Source organism: Mercenaria mercenaria, unplaced genomic scaffold (genome assembly GCF_021730395.1).
Source record: "Mercenaria mercenaria strain notata unplaced genomic scaffold, MADL_Memer_1 contig_2166, whole genome shotgun sequence".
Taxonomy (NCBI): Eukaryota; Metazoa; Mollusca; class Bivalvia; order Venerida; family Veneridae; genus Mercenaria; species Mercenaria mercenaria.
In genome coordinates, this window is record NW_026460207.1 from 38,911 (window position 1) to 52,614 (window position 13,704).

Sequence of the window (13,704 nt, forward strand, 5' to 3'; positions counted from 1 at the left end):
GTAAACTGCCTAAAGATATGTGTACAATTGTAAGCGCTTGCAGTGAAGAATTAAAATAATTGAAAAAATCACAGAAGTCTACTGCTGTTAATTCCTTGCAAACGGGAAAAAATATCGTAAAATTATAAAATGGCTTCACACGCTGGCTTAGTTTTTCTTAAATTTTAATAGAAAAGTCACAAACTACTTTCGCCGTGAATGGCTCGTCAGTGTGTCTAAATATATAACAATAAAAGAAAGGGAATTAATTCAATAGTTTCAACTTTAATGGAAAAATATTTTATGTGAATGAAAACGTGTCCTGTGGTGTGAAAAATGTAATTTATGTTATGGCATGTAATGACTGCCATGAATATTACATAGGTCAAACCGGAGACAAATTGAGAACTAGAAGAACAATTCATTCTCAACAAATTAAAGACCCATCGGTAAAACAATTACCTGTAAGTAGTCATATAGACATTTTCTGTACAACAGAGCCAAAATTTACTATATTCCCATTTTATAAAATGAAAACGGACAGTTTATCAGCCAGATTAACAAAAGAAAAATACTTTACCGTTTCTAAATGTATATGTATTTCCTTCTAGAAGATGAGGGCATAATCCACAGTTTCCTCTGCTACAATTCGTAATTCTGTGTTCTTGTTTTTCGTCATCAAATTTAGCGCGTGTTATTGAAGATCCATATTAATTGTAAAACCGGTTGAGATTTTTAACTTGTAATTTTACTGAATTAAAATATGTAATATCATAAAAGGCATTTCCTTCAATCTTTTTTCCCCGCTATATTATCCGTATTGTTCAGCAACAATACATTTTGGATATATATATATATAATTTCAAAACGTGCTTACATCGTTCCAGCCTGTCTTGAACTTTGGTACCGAGTGTTAACGTAGTGCAACATGTCATAAACAGTATGTGAATGATACAAGTTTTGTTGACATTCGGTATCTGACGAAATTTATTTATTTAATCTGTATAAATATTGTTACAGGCGAGGGACGCACGCAATGATATACTTCACAATGCTAACTATGAGTTATCAGAGGGTCAATTGCAATGCTATATTGATTTGTTCAAAGCCGTATTGGAAATTAAAGATGCCAAAGGCGGAGCCCCACTTTCCGGACAACCAGGTGCTCAAGACGCCATTGGTTATCTGAATGAGGTAGGTTTTCGTATATTATTGTTTGATATACAAAACATGATTTGTCTTCATGTTTGGGTGAAATTAGGAACCAACCAGAATTTTTTGGTTGATTTTTCATTTTTAGATCATAGGGAATACTCTAAAACATTGAATATGATATATATTCAGAATGAAAAGTAGATGTAATAATGAGTGGAAAGTATTCATTTTTATGTCATACATTTTTATTAATACTCAAGCCAGTACTTATAGAATAAAATAAATAAATGAAATATATTCAATGAATTAAGTACATTATCATTCGATTACGAGCGTCGAATTCTTCAAAATAAATTTGAAATTTAGCTCGCACCCAGAACTCGTTGTGCAGGTGGATGACTAATGGTTTTAATGTGTTATATCACAACGTCACTGAGAACAAATGCCTCGCCCGGGGATCAAACCACATGATCCATAGATTAACATTATTTCTTTTGAGATAAGCGAATACTTTTTTAAGTCATTATTTTTTTCTGGTGACCATACACCGCTTTTCATGGAACTGCTCTCTGTGCATCATTGAAAGTTCAATGTGCAGCACCGTATGAATACATTTGTGGATGTCTCTAAATTATATTTTAGTACTTATAACATGTAAATTTTGCAAATTTTGAGTTCTGCTCTACCCGGGCTAGAGGGCGTGGACGGTAGCATGCATTTCCGCTAACGTCCACGAACAGACTCAATAAAACCAAGTCTGCAATGTTTTCCTTTATGTCGTGTCCAGCGACCTGTGGTTTTCACATTTTTATTTTAAAAAATATGTACATGTGACATCTCATTAAAGACATGCGAACAAATATATTCAAATCTCAATTATTGTGTTTTGTAATGTTAGACTAATTCAGAGCTCTGTTTTTAACGCCATCGCTACAAGAAAATATAAAGAACCTCTATAAACTATTTCAGCTACTTTGATTAAGTGTCCTCAACAATAATTCAAGAAAAGTAAATATGGAAAGGTCCTGTTGCAGTGAAGATATTGTTAAAACATTATTGTTATTCAATAACATGTATTCTAAAACACTAACAAAACAATCGCCATGTATTACTACAAGCAATTGGAAGGATTTTGAATTGAAAACAATTAATCTATAATAATATTATAAGAACTTATAAATAAAACACTGCTTACTTCATGTAGTAACAAATCGTTAAAGTGTCTGTTTCAATATAGTTACAACTCAAACAGATCGATATACGTATATCCCAAGATTTTCAAAAGCAAATACAAGATATAAAAGAACATGCAAGGGATGAATTAGCGGAGAAGATAGAGGAAGCCGAGAAGCAGGTATGAAACACAATCTTTCTTATGTTGATGTTTTTTTCATTGTTATAGGCTAAAATAGCATTCATTGTCTGAATACTGTTTTAATTTAATAAAAGTCTGATAAAAATTATATAATTTTTCTGAAAGACTGATTAGAAATTTCTGCATACTTATAGAATGAAACTCCAAGACAAAACTAGCTTTGTATTTAGCTAAAATCTTAAATGACTTAATAAATTCTTTTGTATTGCAGAATTATATGAAAGTTCAAGAGTTAGAGCAACAATTGAAAAGTATGTAATATTGCTAACCAGATATATTTTTTTTCAAATCAGTTTTGCTTAAATATCTATTTGAAGACGTATTATCTACAAAAAATATGCTTCGTATAATTTTCATAGGTTTAGCCATCTTTATGAAAAAAAAACGTTTATACATTATATGTTTACTACGTAAGACCGAATTATAACAATGCAGTAAACTATAAAGTGTGGTTTGGAGCAGAAAGAATGATATATGTTTCAGTGACAGAGAAAGACCTTCAGCTGATGCGTGATCTAAGGTCGACACCGGCAAAAAATAAACCTAAAGGTATATTGTAAATATTTTTTTCTTTCATTCCACTCCGGATTTTCTGTCGGGGTTTACTCCCAGAGGCTTTAACTGTCCCCAGTAATAAGGCGACAGAACTATCTGACCCGTAACTGAAGTTCTGTTTTGGGGTATCAGGGCGTATCCACACACCGGTGGGCTTTGAGTGCTGAATGTCTAGGGACAGACATCCTCAGAGTCCATCGTTGCTTCGCCTGGGCCGTAAAGTGCCAAGTTTCCCGCGAGTTGTCGCTCGGAGCACTAAGTATGTCCTTACTGCTCAAGATGAAATGTAGTGGCATTGAGAGACTTGAACACGCGGCTCTCTTCTTCACTATGCAAGCAAGGCTAGCCAGCATTGGCAGCTATAAGCGAAAGTGATAAACACAACACAGACTTGTGTGCCATAATTCGCATCAAGCAATCGTAATGACGCACTACAGTTTCGGTTAAATGTCTAAGCAGTGTTATAATTAATGATAATGTATTTTTTTCAAAGTTGTCTCATTATTTAAATGACAATTGCAATATTATAAACAGGCGTATAAATAAGAGCAATATATTCTGAGATTGCATTTTATTTTCGGTGCGATTGGCCGATATTGTGTCGTTACTTAGGATTCAGTTTTATTTATTGTAAATTCGTCGTGCACATTAGTTCAATTATTTTTTAAAAGACTTAATGGAGCTATCTATTAAAATATTACATTGTAAATTATCAGGAATTTGGAATTTATATTGAACTAATTATTAAAGACACTAACAAATACGAAATATTGAGAACAATGAAAAGATTATAACAGACCTTGAAATTTTATGAATTAAAACAGGAAACGCAGACTATTACGCAATTCTGATTTTGATTCAAATGGATTTAATTAAACAAAGTGACGCGTGTACATTCCGTTATAGCGTGTAATTGCGTTTAATTACTTAGTCTACATTTTGCTTCATCTTTCATTTGTATCTCGTTTGGAATTTTATACGTTTTTTTCTGTTTTTATGCCGAAAAGCATGTCTCAAAATAGCCGATTTTTTACCATGAAACACTTTTTGATCCGTTATATGACAAGCAGTAGGTGAGGTTATCTGACCGAAAATAAAGCTGAATCATGCACTTTGTTAAAAACTTTAGTTTTCCACCTCATACACTATTATCAGACAAAAAACTAAAAATTACCCACACATTATGATAAATTAGGAGGGTCAGAGTTATGTCCCTTGAAATCATTTATAAAGGCGTTGATGTACGGAAACTAATATATACTACAAATATCTCATATGACATGAAAAATATATGCCGTAAAAAGTAATCAGTATTTGCATCCAGAAATAAAGCAAGGCTCTAGAATGTGTCGGAATTTAGAAACATTTAAGCCCTTTATCAATAAGATCGAGATCAGATATGAACCTTCAGGTCATACAAAGACGTCCTGAAAGGGTTACATTGATATAAATTTTAATGTTAGAGTGTCTTCTATAATAAGCATTCAAAACTAACGTACGCGATGTGTTCTAAATAAAAGCATATTATTTAAAAGAGATGATTATTTGTTTAAGATTTCACCAGTAAAATAACATAATGTTGATACAGTACGTGAATTTCATATTCATTGTCAGTCGTGGTCAAACCAAGTAATAAGGTTTTAGTATCAATACATCCAAGCTGAAAATAGTCTGCTAAAAAGAAGATTCCAGACGTCCTGAATTAATACCGTCCTTGGCCGATCTATAGTGTTGTTACATATGGTTACGATACGTTTTAATATCATCATGTCCATTGCCAAGTTAGCAAATAAAATCTACAAATTTGATATTTCTATAATATTTCTGTATAAACTTATTACAGAAGTACACACGGTAAATACTCATTATTGTAACTAAAGTCAGTGCCTAGTTGGAATAAATGTTTTTGACAATCATTATTCGTTTTCATTAGTATTTAACAAACAATTCCAATAATATATTTAAAGTAGTCTTTCTTATGTTTCTATAAGCTGCGTAAACATTTAACCAACATTTTTATTAAATGTCGTAATTCAGATTTGATAGTAGTCTGAAAACAGTGCTTCGACAGGGCATATTTCTATATATTAACAAAGTTCTAGGACTCTAAGTCATGCGAAAAGGTCTTATTCTTGCCAGAAAATTCATAAAAGAGGTAATATATTTCAAATATTTTGAGCCACATTGCATTTCTGGTGTTGAGCCCTTCATGTTTTGGATAATACGCTTTTCTTTGATATTATCTGATAGAACGACTAATAGAACGTATACTTGACTCTATGATATGTTGTTCTTATAGCACACTAAGACTGACCTATTTATATAGTTGTTACCTGTTTCGGGTTGCAATGTTAAAAGTCTGTAATCAAATCCCGATTTGGGCACAACGCTAACTTCTTCTTTTGAGATAATCGAACTGGTTAACTGCAGGAATCGAACTCAAGAACCAACGAAATAGGCTTCAAACATTTTTTCACAAAATAAAGCTTGAATTCTGTTGAAATATGAAATATATTTTCTTCCAAAGCTCTCTTATAATGTGTTGTAAACATACATCTAACGTAATATTTGATTGCTTTACAATTATATTAATAATTCACAAAAGCATACAAGTAAACTCCACATTTATCATATGTGTTATAAAATTTAACAGTCAGGTAACATTTACTGGAAGCAAAGATTAAAATTAAATACTTTACACTAAAATTGCAAATATGCTGTAATTATTGAACTATAATTATTTCAATTTGCCATTGAGCTTTCGAGTCAGCATTAATAATGTTCTTCCTGGAAACAGACCGCCTCGGTAGGTAGCCTAATTTTACAGTGTCCGAGCGTGAGGTTATGTGTTCGCTCCCTGGACGAGGTATACAAATGACGTGAAAATAGAATTAGTTACTTCCTTGTAGAGTATTAGAGGTAGACATTGTGCTCTTAGCTATAAGAGGCACCGTCGTTTATTTGATAAAGATACGCTTAAACAAATCACACCCAAACAGATTTTGAAAATTATAACAGATAATGACTCAAGGTGCGCTTCGATAAATTTCTATATATGCGTTAATAGCAAAAAAAAAACGCTATTCAACATTCTGGTGTATTCAATAAAGAAATGAATAAATTCTTTTTGGTGTCCATGCGAAATGAACGACAGAAAAGGATCGGGAAATCTGTGAATTGCGCTAGCAATACATGTTTCATTTGCCAATTCTATTCTGCCAGTCATTTCCCATGAGCTGCGAAATAAGTACATTATATTTCCTTTCCATTTGCAAACAAAATGATATTACAAACTGCATACCTTTTGTTACATTTAACATTACAATCAGCTCCAGACCATTCTGTTCACTAGGCGGAAGACCTGTGACGTCATCTAAGGAACATTCTCCCTGACTATACGTTGGCGTCGTCAAAACATTACGTAGCATTGTCGTAACTTTGGCGGCTGTCGTTTTGCTATTTATACAAAATGAACGTCATAATTTTCAATGGAAAAGAATAGGGCAAATCTAAATATATAATATTATCTACCTGGCGTTTTGGTAGAAAGGTAGGATGACATAATTTCGATGGTATGATAGTGATATTAGGAAAGTAGGACAGCGATTGTAGGATGTTGTCATCCCGTTTATCCTGTTATCGCTATCCTATCATCCCGCTACATATTTGCAAGAAAACATAATTTATGTAAACATGTTTTTTTTAGAATTGACCAAATAGTAAGATATAACGGTGGTTATAATGAAAATATAAAGTAAGAGAGTTGCAGCAAAATCTACATATAATTCCTTAAATACATCGTGCAGCGATAGGTTCTACGTCAGAATTTTTTAGAATATTGAAATAAAAATTCATCATGATACCAATCTTTACAGTGTCAGCAACATGTATGCATTCTTCTTGACGGTATGATAACCTGTCGTGTCTGATAGTTTTACGCAAAAACGAACTATTCAGAATCAATGTTCCGTTAAACATACCGTACACTGTTAGTCACAAGAATATATTCATTATTTTCAAATCACCATCATGGTGGCTGATTTCTGCAATAAATATTTTGATGCTTTCGCCTTGGAAATACTGCCGATCTGCCGTGTCTTCATCATGTATGCGTGCGGGCGTAGGTTCAAAGATTTTAAGCTTGAACGGTTTTAATTCATGAATAAGGCGTAAGATTTGACATTGGGGCACATCAAGTGACCTTGATCCTTTACCGATCTATCTGCACATTGTCCTATTGGCGCTTAACTGTATGCCCAGTTTGAAGTCAATATCTTGAAAGGTTTTTCATTTATGCTCCAGACAGATGGACGGACAGACAGGAGATGACCTCACGGATGTATGAAATTAACAACATTTCCATATTCTCTTTCGATCTCACAGCAGAGAATAACAAGGTAGTTGTTAACACTTTCGTGTACCATTGTCTTCCTGTCTTTGTCCACGAAAAGGCGCAGACACGAAATTGCAGAAATTAGACACCATAAATTGAAAATAAAATTCATTTTGTTACAGATGTCGTTACTTATGTTTTATCTTTCTGTAAACAAAAATATTTTATTTCAGATCCTTTCAAACTAGAGCTACATATACAAGTTAACGGACCAACAGGTGAGACAAGCACAGAAGGGAATCGACGTATTTATCAAACCATGAAAAAATACGTAGAGAGAATAGAAACGCCAATTAATGCTACTGATGAATCGGTTTACCGCCTGCTTCGTTACATTAGTAGACTTAAAGGCTGTAAGACTGGTGATGATTTGAAAATAGAGAAATCTGCCTACATCAAAATCCACTGTTTAACTTGTGAGGCAATTGAAAGGTTTCTCAAGTTAATCAATGGAAACGAGTTTCAGGAAGAAGTAGTTGCTCTACGTAAATGCTTAGAGAGGGAGGAACACATAAAAATACATAATGTGATGGTGTGCTGTTCATCGGAAAGCATAGAAAATACAAGAAAGCGTCTGTGTAAGTACTATGTACATGTGTTTTATATAAGTAATCAGGTGGCAAGAGTAAAATGAAGTTATGTTTATGCACGAGTATCTTGTTTGCACAATGGTTATATGCATGTATTATTGATTTAGAGATACGTTTAAAAAGCCATATCTTTAATGTTTTCTATTTCTATGGTATATTTGTACCATTTCCTGAACATAAATTAAAAAAAGACAAATATAAAGGACATGTTTGTGAACACTCTCGAAATACACGCCATTTTCTGGTGATGTTAAACCTCGAAAACATGTACCATGTCATAATTCTAATATTCAGCTAACAGTAAAAACGTGAATTTTAATGGAGACGTATTAATTAAAAATCAAGGATAAATACTATTTATTACTAATAACAGACAAAAGAAATTATTCATTTATGCTAGCCAAATGTATTCTTGCACACCGGCCTGGCGTTTCCGGTGCTTGCCGGCAAAACCCATCTGGCACCCCCATGCCAGATTACTCTCGTGTTGTTAATCACAACAAGCGATTCATGCATTGATTATACAATGTTTATGTAAAATACAAAATCTCAGGTTCCTTGACAAACTGTTTCTTTGCGTTCCTTATAGCATATTTCTCGATTCAAAATGTGTTATTTTACAGTACGAACATATTGTTACGCTAAAAACAACAAGAGGGTCATGATGACCCTGAATCGCTCACCTGAGTAATATCAGCCACATGATTCAAATGACAAACTGATCCGAAAATATAAAGAAAATAGGTCAGTAGATCATATTTATGGTCACTGAAAGTCACTTTTAAGATCTGTGTACTTAACTGTACATGTCATCCAAATTTCAAGGTTGTATCTTAAAAACAAGAAAGTAGGTCAGTAGGTCAAGGTCACAGTCAGGTGACCCCTAATCACCTGGGGTCGTCAGGTAATTATAATCAAAGAGTCTAGGAACTATGATCCAATATTTTTTATGTACTTTTTCCTTTATAAGTAATATAAAATGTGACCCCCAGGGCGGGGCCTCTTTTCATCCCAGGGATATAATTTGAACACTCTTGTAAGAGATCCACTAGGCAATGCCACACACCAAATATCAAAGGCCTAAGCCCTGAATTTTAGGACAAGAAGATTTTTTAATTAGAAATAAAAACTTGAGACCCCCCGGCGTAGGGCCTCTTTTCAATAATTTTAACTATTTTGTTAGAACACCAAAAGGCAATGCAACATACCAAATATCAAAAGCCTAGGCCTTGCGGTTTCAGAAAAAAAAAGATTTTTTTTAAAAATTCCTATATAAGTCTATGTAAAACTTGAGACCCCCTGGGCAGAGCCTCCTTCAATCCAGGGTTATGATTTGAACAATTTTGGCAGAGGACCACAAGGCAATGCTACATAATAAATATCAAATGCCTAGGTCTTGTGGTTTTAGACAAGAAGATTTTTAAAGTTTTTTCCTATATAAGTCTATGCAAAACTTGGGACCCCCCCGGGCTGGGCCTTTTTTCACTCCAGAGGCATAATTTAAATAATTTTCATAGAGGACCATTACATGATGACATATGCCAAATATCAAGGCTCTAGGCCTTGCCGTTTTGGACAAGAAGATTTAAAAAAAAATCGTTTCGGTTACCATGGCAACCAGAGTTCTGCATGGAATTCAATTCTTTGAAAAATTTTGATAGGGAACCACCCAAGAATTATTCCTGTGAAGTTTTGTGTAATTCTGCCTAGTGGTTTTCAAGATGAAGATTTTTTAAAAATTGTTGACGGACGAACGACACACGACGCACGACGGGCATTGAGCGGTCACAAACCTTTGGCTCAGGTGAGCTAATAAAAACTAAAGTGGTACTTTGTTACTGTGCGTCACTGAAACGTCATGACGACACTTCTGCTTACGGGCGTTTATTTTCCGCTACTAGAGAGTTTGAGATTTCAAACTTCGCCTTCCCCTTCAACGTCTCTCATATATATTTTGGGTAAAACGTCACCGATATGCGTGTAGTTTATTTATATCACACGTTGCTATTAAAGTTTTCCATGTAATATCACGTAAGCCTAAGACTTCTCTTTATTACTATGCGAAATAAAAAGCTTAGTTTCAGGATTTCTGCTTATTAAGTTATTTGATTATCCATATATATAATTAGACTAAATTTGATGCGAAACACTATCAATAGGTATAAGAATAATGAATTTTGTATGGCTAATGATTTTAACTAAATACATTGAATTGAACCTGGAAGTATGAAGTTATCAACTGATTTTGAGAAACTTTGAGATTTTGTTCAAACTTAACTTCTACGGCATATTTGTGTCCCAAGGCGATACCGATTATACCAGATGGGCCTTTTTGTCGTATGAAGTGAAGTTTTGAACGTCCGAATATGTGATATCACGAAAGTCGAAACTTCATTCTTTTTACATCTACTCTGTCCACATACTCGGTATCAAAGACTAAAATCTTGATGGAGGCACATGGCATGACAGTCATTTTACTTGAAAAATAAATAATTACGCGCGATTATCATTTGGTGGAATATTTTATTTTCACATCCAAATAGAATCAATCTGTTTCTGTCGGACACTTAATACGACAATTGCGTTTTAATTACAAACATAAAATGGTACTAGTAAGACGGAAAATTCTTCTGAAGCATCAGACAATTTCAGATCTATGGTATCATGATGAGAGACGTTTCCTGTTAGCCGTATGGGATAACTCCATTCTTGAAATGCACGGAACCAGAGCCTGGCAGAAGAAAATTGTGGGTTAATTCCCCATTTGATTCTTACATTTTACAAAGAAAGTCGGTCTTGAAACTCGGTGTGACCCTACCCTACCCCTACCCACCTCCCCCCTCCCCCCACCCTTGAAATTGGTGACCCCCTCTTTAATGTTGGTGTCCCTCTAACCAAAATTCCTGGATCCACAGATGCTTTACTTATAAAATAGTATATTAAAATCATATTGTGCTGTCTGAGAGTTTGGCATTATACAGAGTCATACATAGTGTCATTATCACGTCGATATGATCATTATAGGTTATTAACTTTGTATGTGGATATATGCACGAGTTCTGCAGCGGTAATATTGCGCGACTTTAGGAGCGCAATATTGTCCGTGAAAGAACGATGATAACCTTTTTATTACATATCCACTATCAAATGATTAATTTATATCTAAATTATCGTTCTGTCACGAAAGACAGGAAAAAATACGGAAAACAATTTTCCGAAAACGCAATAAACAAATCAAACTGACGCGCATTAATATTTTCCGCGAAAATAACGTCAACTTGTTGTCGCAACGTGCGCTCGGACGCTACGGACGTCACGCGATTCTTTCCATTACAACGTTAAGAAAACACTCCACGTCCTATATTAGTCCAACTCATTTCAGTCTGATAAATTACTACGTGCCGGTATCTAATAGGTCAGATTAATCAAAGTGTAAAAGTAAACAAAATGTTGCATAAATTACAAATTAAACAAACACACAATAGCAACAAAAATCTAAAGAAACGAGATCCGCAATGGACCGACCGTCAGGAGAGGTAAATAGAGTCACGGATTGGGACTAGTCCGATATGAAAGCGTTTCAACGTCATGATATGGAAAAATATTGCACGATCGCGGTCCATTGAAACCCAATGGAAAATAATTTTAGGTATGTAATAATCATTTTTATTTCCTCTCATGTATGATTTACAATCGTGCATTGTATACTGACTATACTGACATAATTTTATATAAAACCTAAATGTTTGGAGCAACACTAACGAGTTTTTACATTGTTCACATTGTTTTATCGTTTTATTTATTTATTTATTTTTGTTTGTTTGTTTGTCTGTTTTTTTTTTTTGTTTTTTTTTTGTTTTTTTTTTGGTAATCGCTCTAATATAATATCCATGCGATGATTATATTAAATGAAATGTTTTTAATTTTTTCATTTTTAAAACCACTTGTAAAATTCCTACCATTTCGGACAATTGGTATCAAAATGCACGAAAAACACGATCATAATTACAGATAAATTGAATGGGCGGATTAAAAGAAGTAAGGTTCATTCTAATGTTTGAAATCTCAAGGAATTTTAATCGAACTTCAACTTCATACGTTAACTTCGCAAGAGACGTTGAAGGGGAAGGCGAAGGTTGAAATCTCAAACTCTCTACTATAAGAAAGAGTGTTTCGAAGGAAGTAATTGTGTTTGCTTTATTCATTCTAGTATTTGTAAAATAGGCATGCATGAAAAATACTCTGTCAGAATAAAAAAGCTTATATGTATAATACAATATGCAAGAAAAAGTTCCAGTCATGTATTTACGAATCGGATAGAAATAACCGTCTCTCGGCCAGCTGCGCATTGGTGATAACTCGGCAAGCACTAGAGATCGATAGCTTCTATCCGATTCATAAAAAGATGACATACATTATTAGTCAATTATGCTTATTTTTCTTTAAATCAAGATTTACTGTTTCGTCCAACAAATTTATACTAGTGCTTTTCGTGGTGACCTTCGGCTTTATCTTCAAAAATTCAGGTAAATGTTATACACACATGTAAGTCAGCATATCCTTAAACTGAATTCAAAATGAAAAGAGAATTAGATGTATATTTCGCTTTAAGGCTTACTAAGATATTTAGGAAGTTTTATGTCACTTTATTAAAAAAGTCAATACTAAATTACATGTATACGTACATTGTAAACATGTATACATTATTGGTGGATCAGTTTGAAACATATTTGTCGGTGTCGTGATTGTTATTGAAATTTCAAAAATAAGTTTCATTATTATCGGAATGATTTAATTGTTCGCCCATTATTCGATTTGTTTTTATAGAGTCAGATCTAGAACATAAAGTACTATGTTCCAGTTTCATACCATACCTTATGCACTAGTATATTACATGTGTATCAAAAATACAGATTTCTAAAATATAACATATCTGGCGAGCTCAGCGTTACATCCAATAATTAATTGTGTTCCTTAGTGCCGTTAAAGATCTATTCTTCTTAATCCACGGTGGATTCTGTTAAGACAAATTTGAGTCCAGAGGAGAAAACTTCCTCTTTGTGGACAAAGCAAGCATAACTAAATGAGATTTGACTGTTTGGAGAATATTACGCTGAGAACAGGAAACGAAATTCAAAAGACATTTTCACTTGATAGATTGTACATCATTAGAGGAAACGAAAAATGATCACAATAATGTTGCTGTACGTTAAGGTTTATAAAAACAATTAACCGAAAACAATTGTTATTTACATTTTCACTCATCTAATGTTCTCAGTGGCCAAGAGTATTAATATATTTACTATTATTTAACAGATGACCGTGGTCCACCCCGAGGCTTCACTTGTAGTAATCATAAAGGTACGCAGTGTACGTGGTATTGTTCTGACCATGACATATTTTGCTGCTCGACGTGTAAGGATTTAGGTCACAGGTAATAATTTATTTTGGCTCAAATGGTTAAACTCATCCACAGAATATAGCTTTCTTTTACTAATTTGGTTTAGCATGTAAGTAACAAAAGATGCAGGACTTCCTTGGAGACATACTGATTTTTGTCCTGTCCGTCTGTCCGTCACACTTCATTTCCGATCAGTAACTGGAGAACTATTTAACATAGAATCTTCAAACTTTATAGGGTGACAGGGCTTATAGAG

General features: G+C 33.8%; 1 protein-coding gene across 1 annotated transcript in view; it reads left to right on the top strand.

Moving 5' to 3' along the window:
• The window catches only part of LOC128552215 (uncharacterized), a gene marked incomplete at its 3' end in the record, with an annotated part of 38,426 nt that extends 24,945 nt beyond the window's left edge, over positions 1–13,481 (top strand). Inside the window, exons 9-14 of the mRNA XM_053533246.1 lie at positions 1,000–1,173; positions 2,372–2,488; positions 2,721–2,760; positions 2,993–3,058; positions 7,631–8,035; positions 13,364–13,481. Coding sequence (XP_053389221.1) covers positions 1,000–1,173; positions 2,372–2,488; positions 2,721–2,760; positions 2,993–3,058; positions 7,631–8,035; positions 13,364–13,481 — 920 coding nt within the window. The remainder of the gene's footprint in view (positions 1–999; positions 1,174–2,371; positions 2,489–2,720; positions 2,761–2,992; positions 3,059–7,630; positions 8,036–13,363) is intronic.
• Between the last annotated feature and the right edge of the window lie 223 nt (positions 13,482–13,704).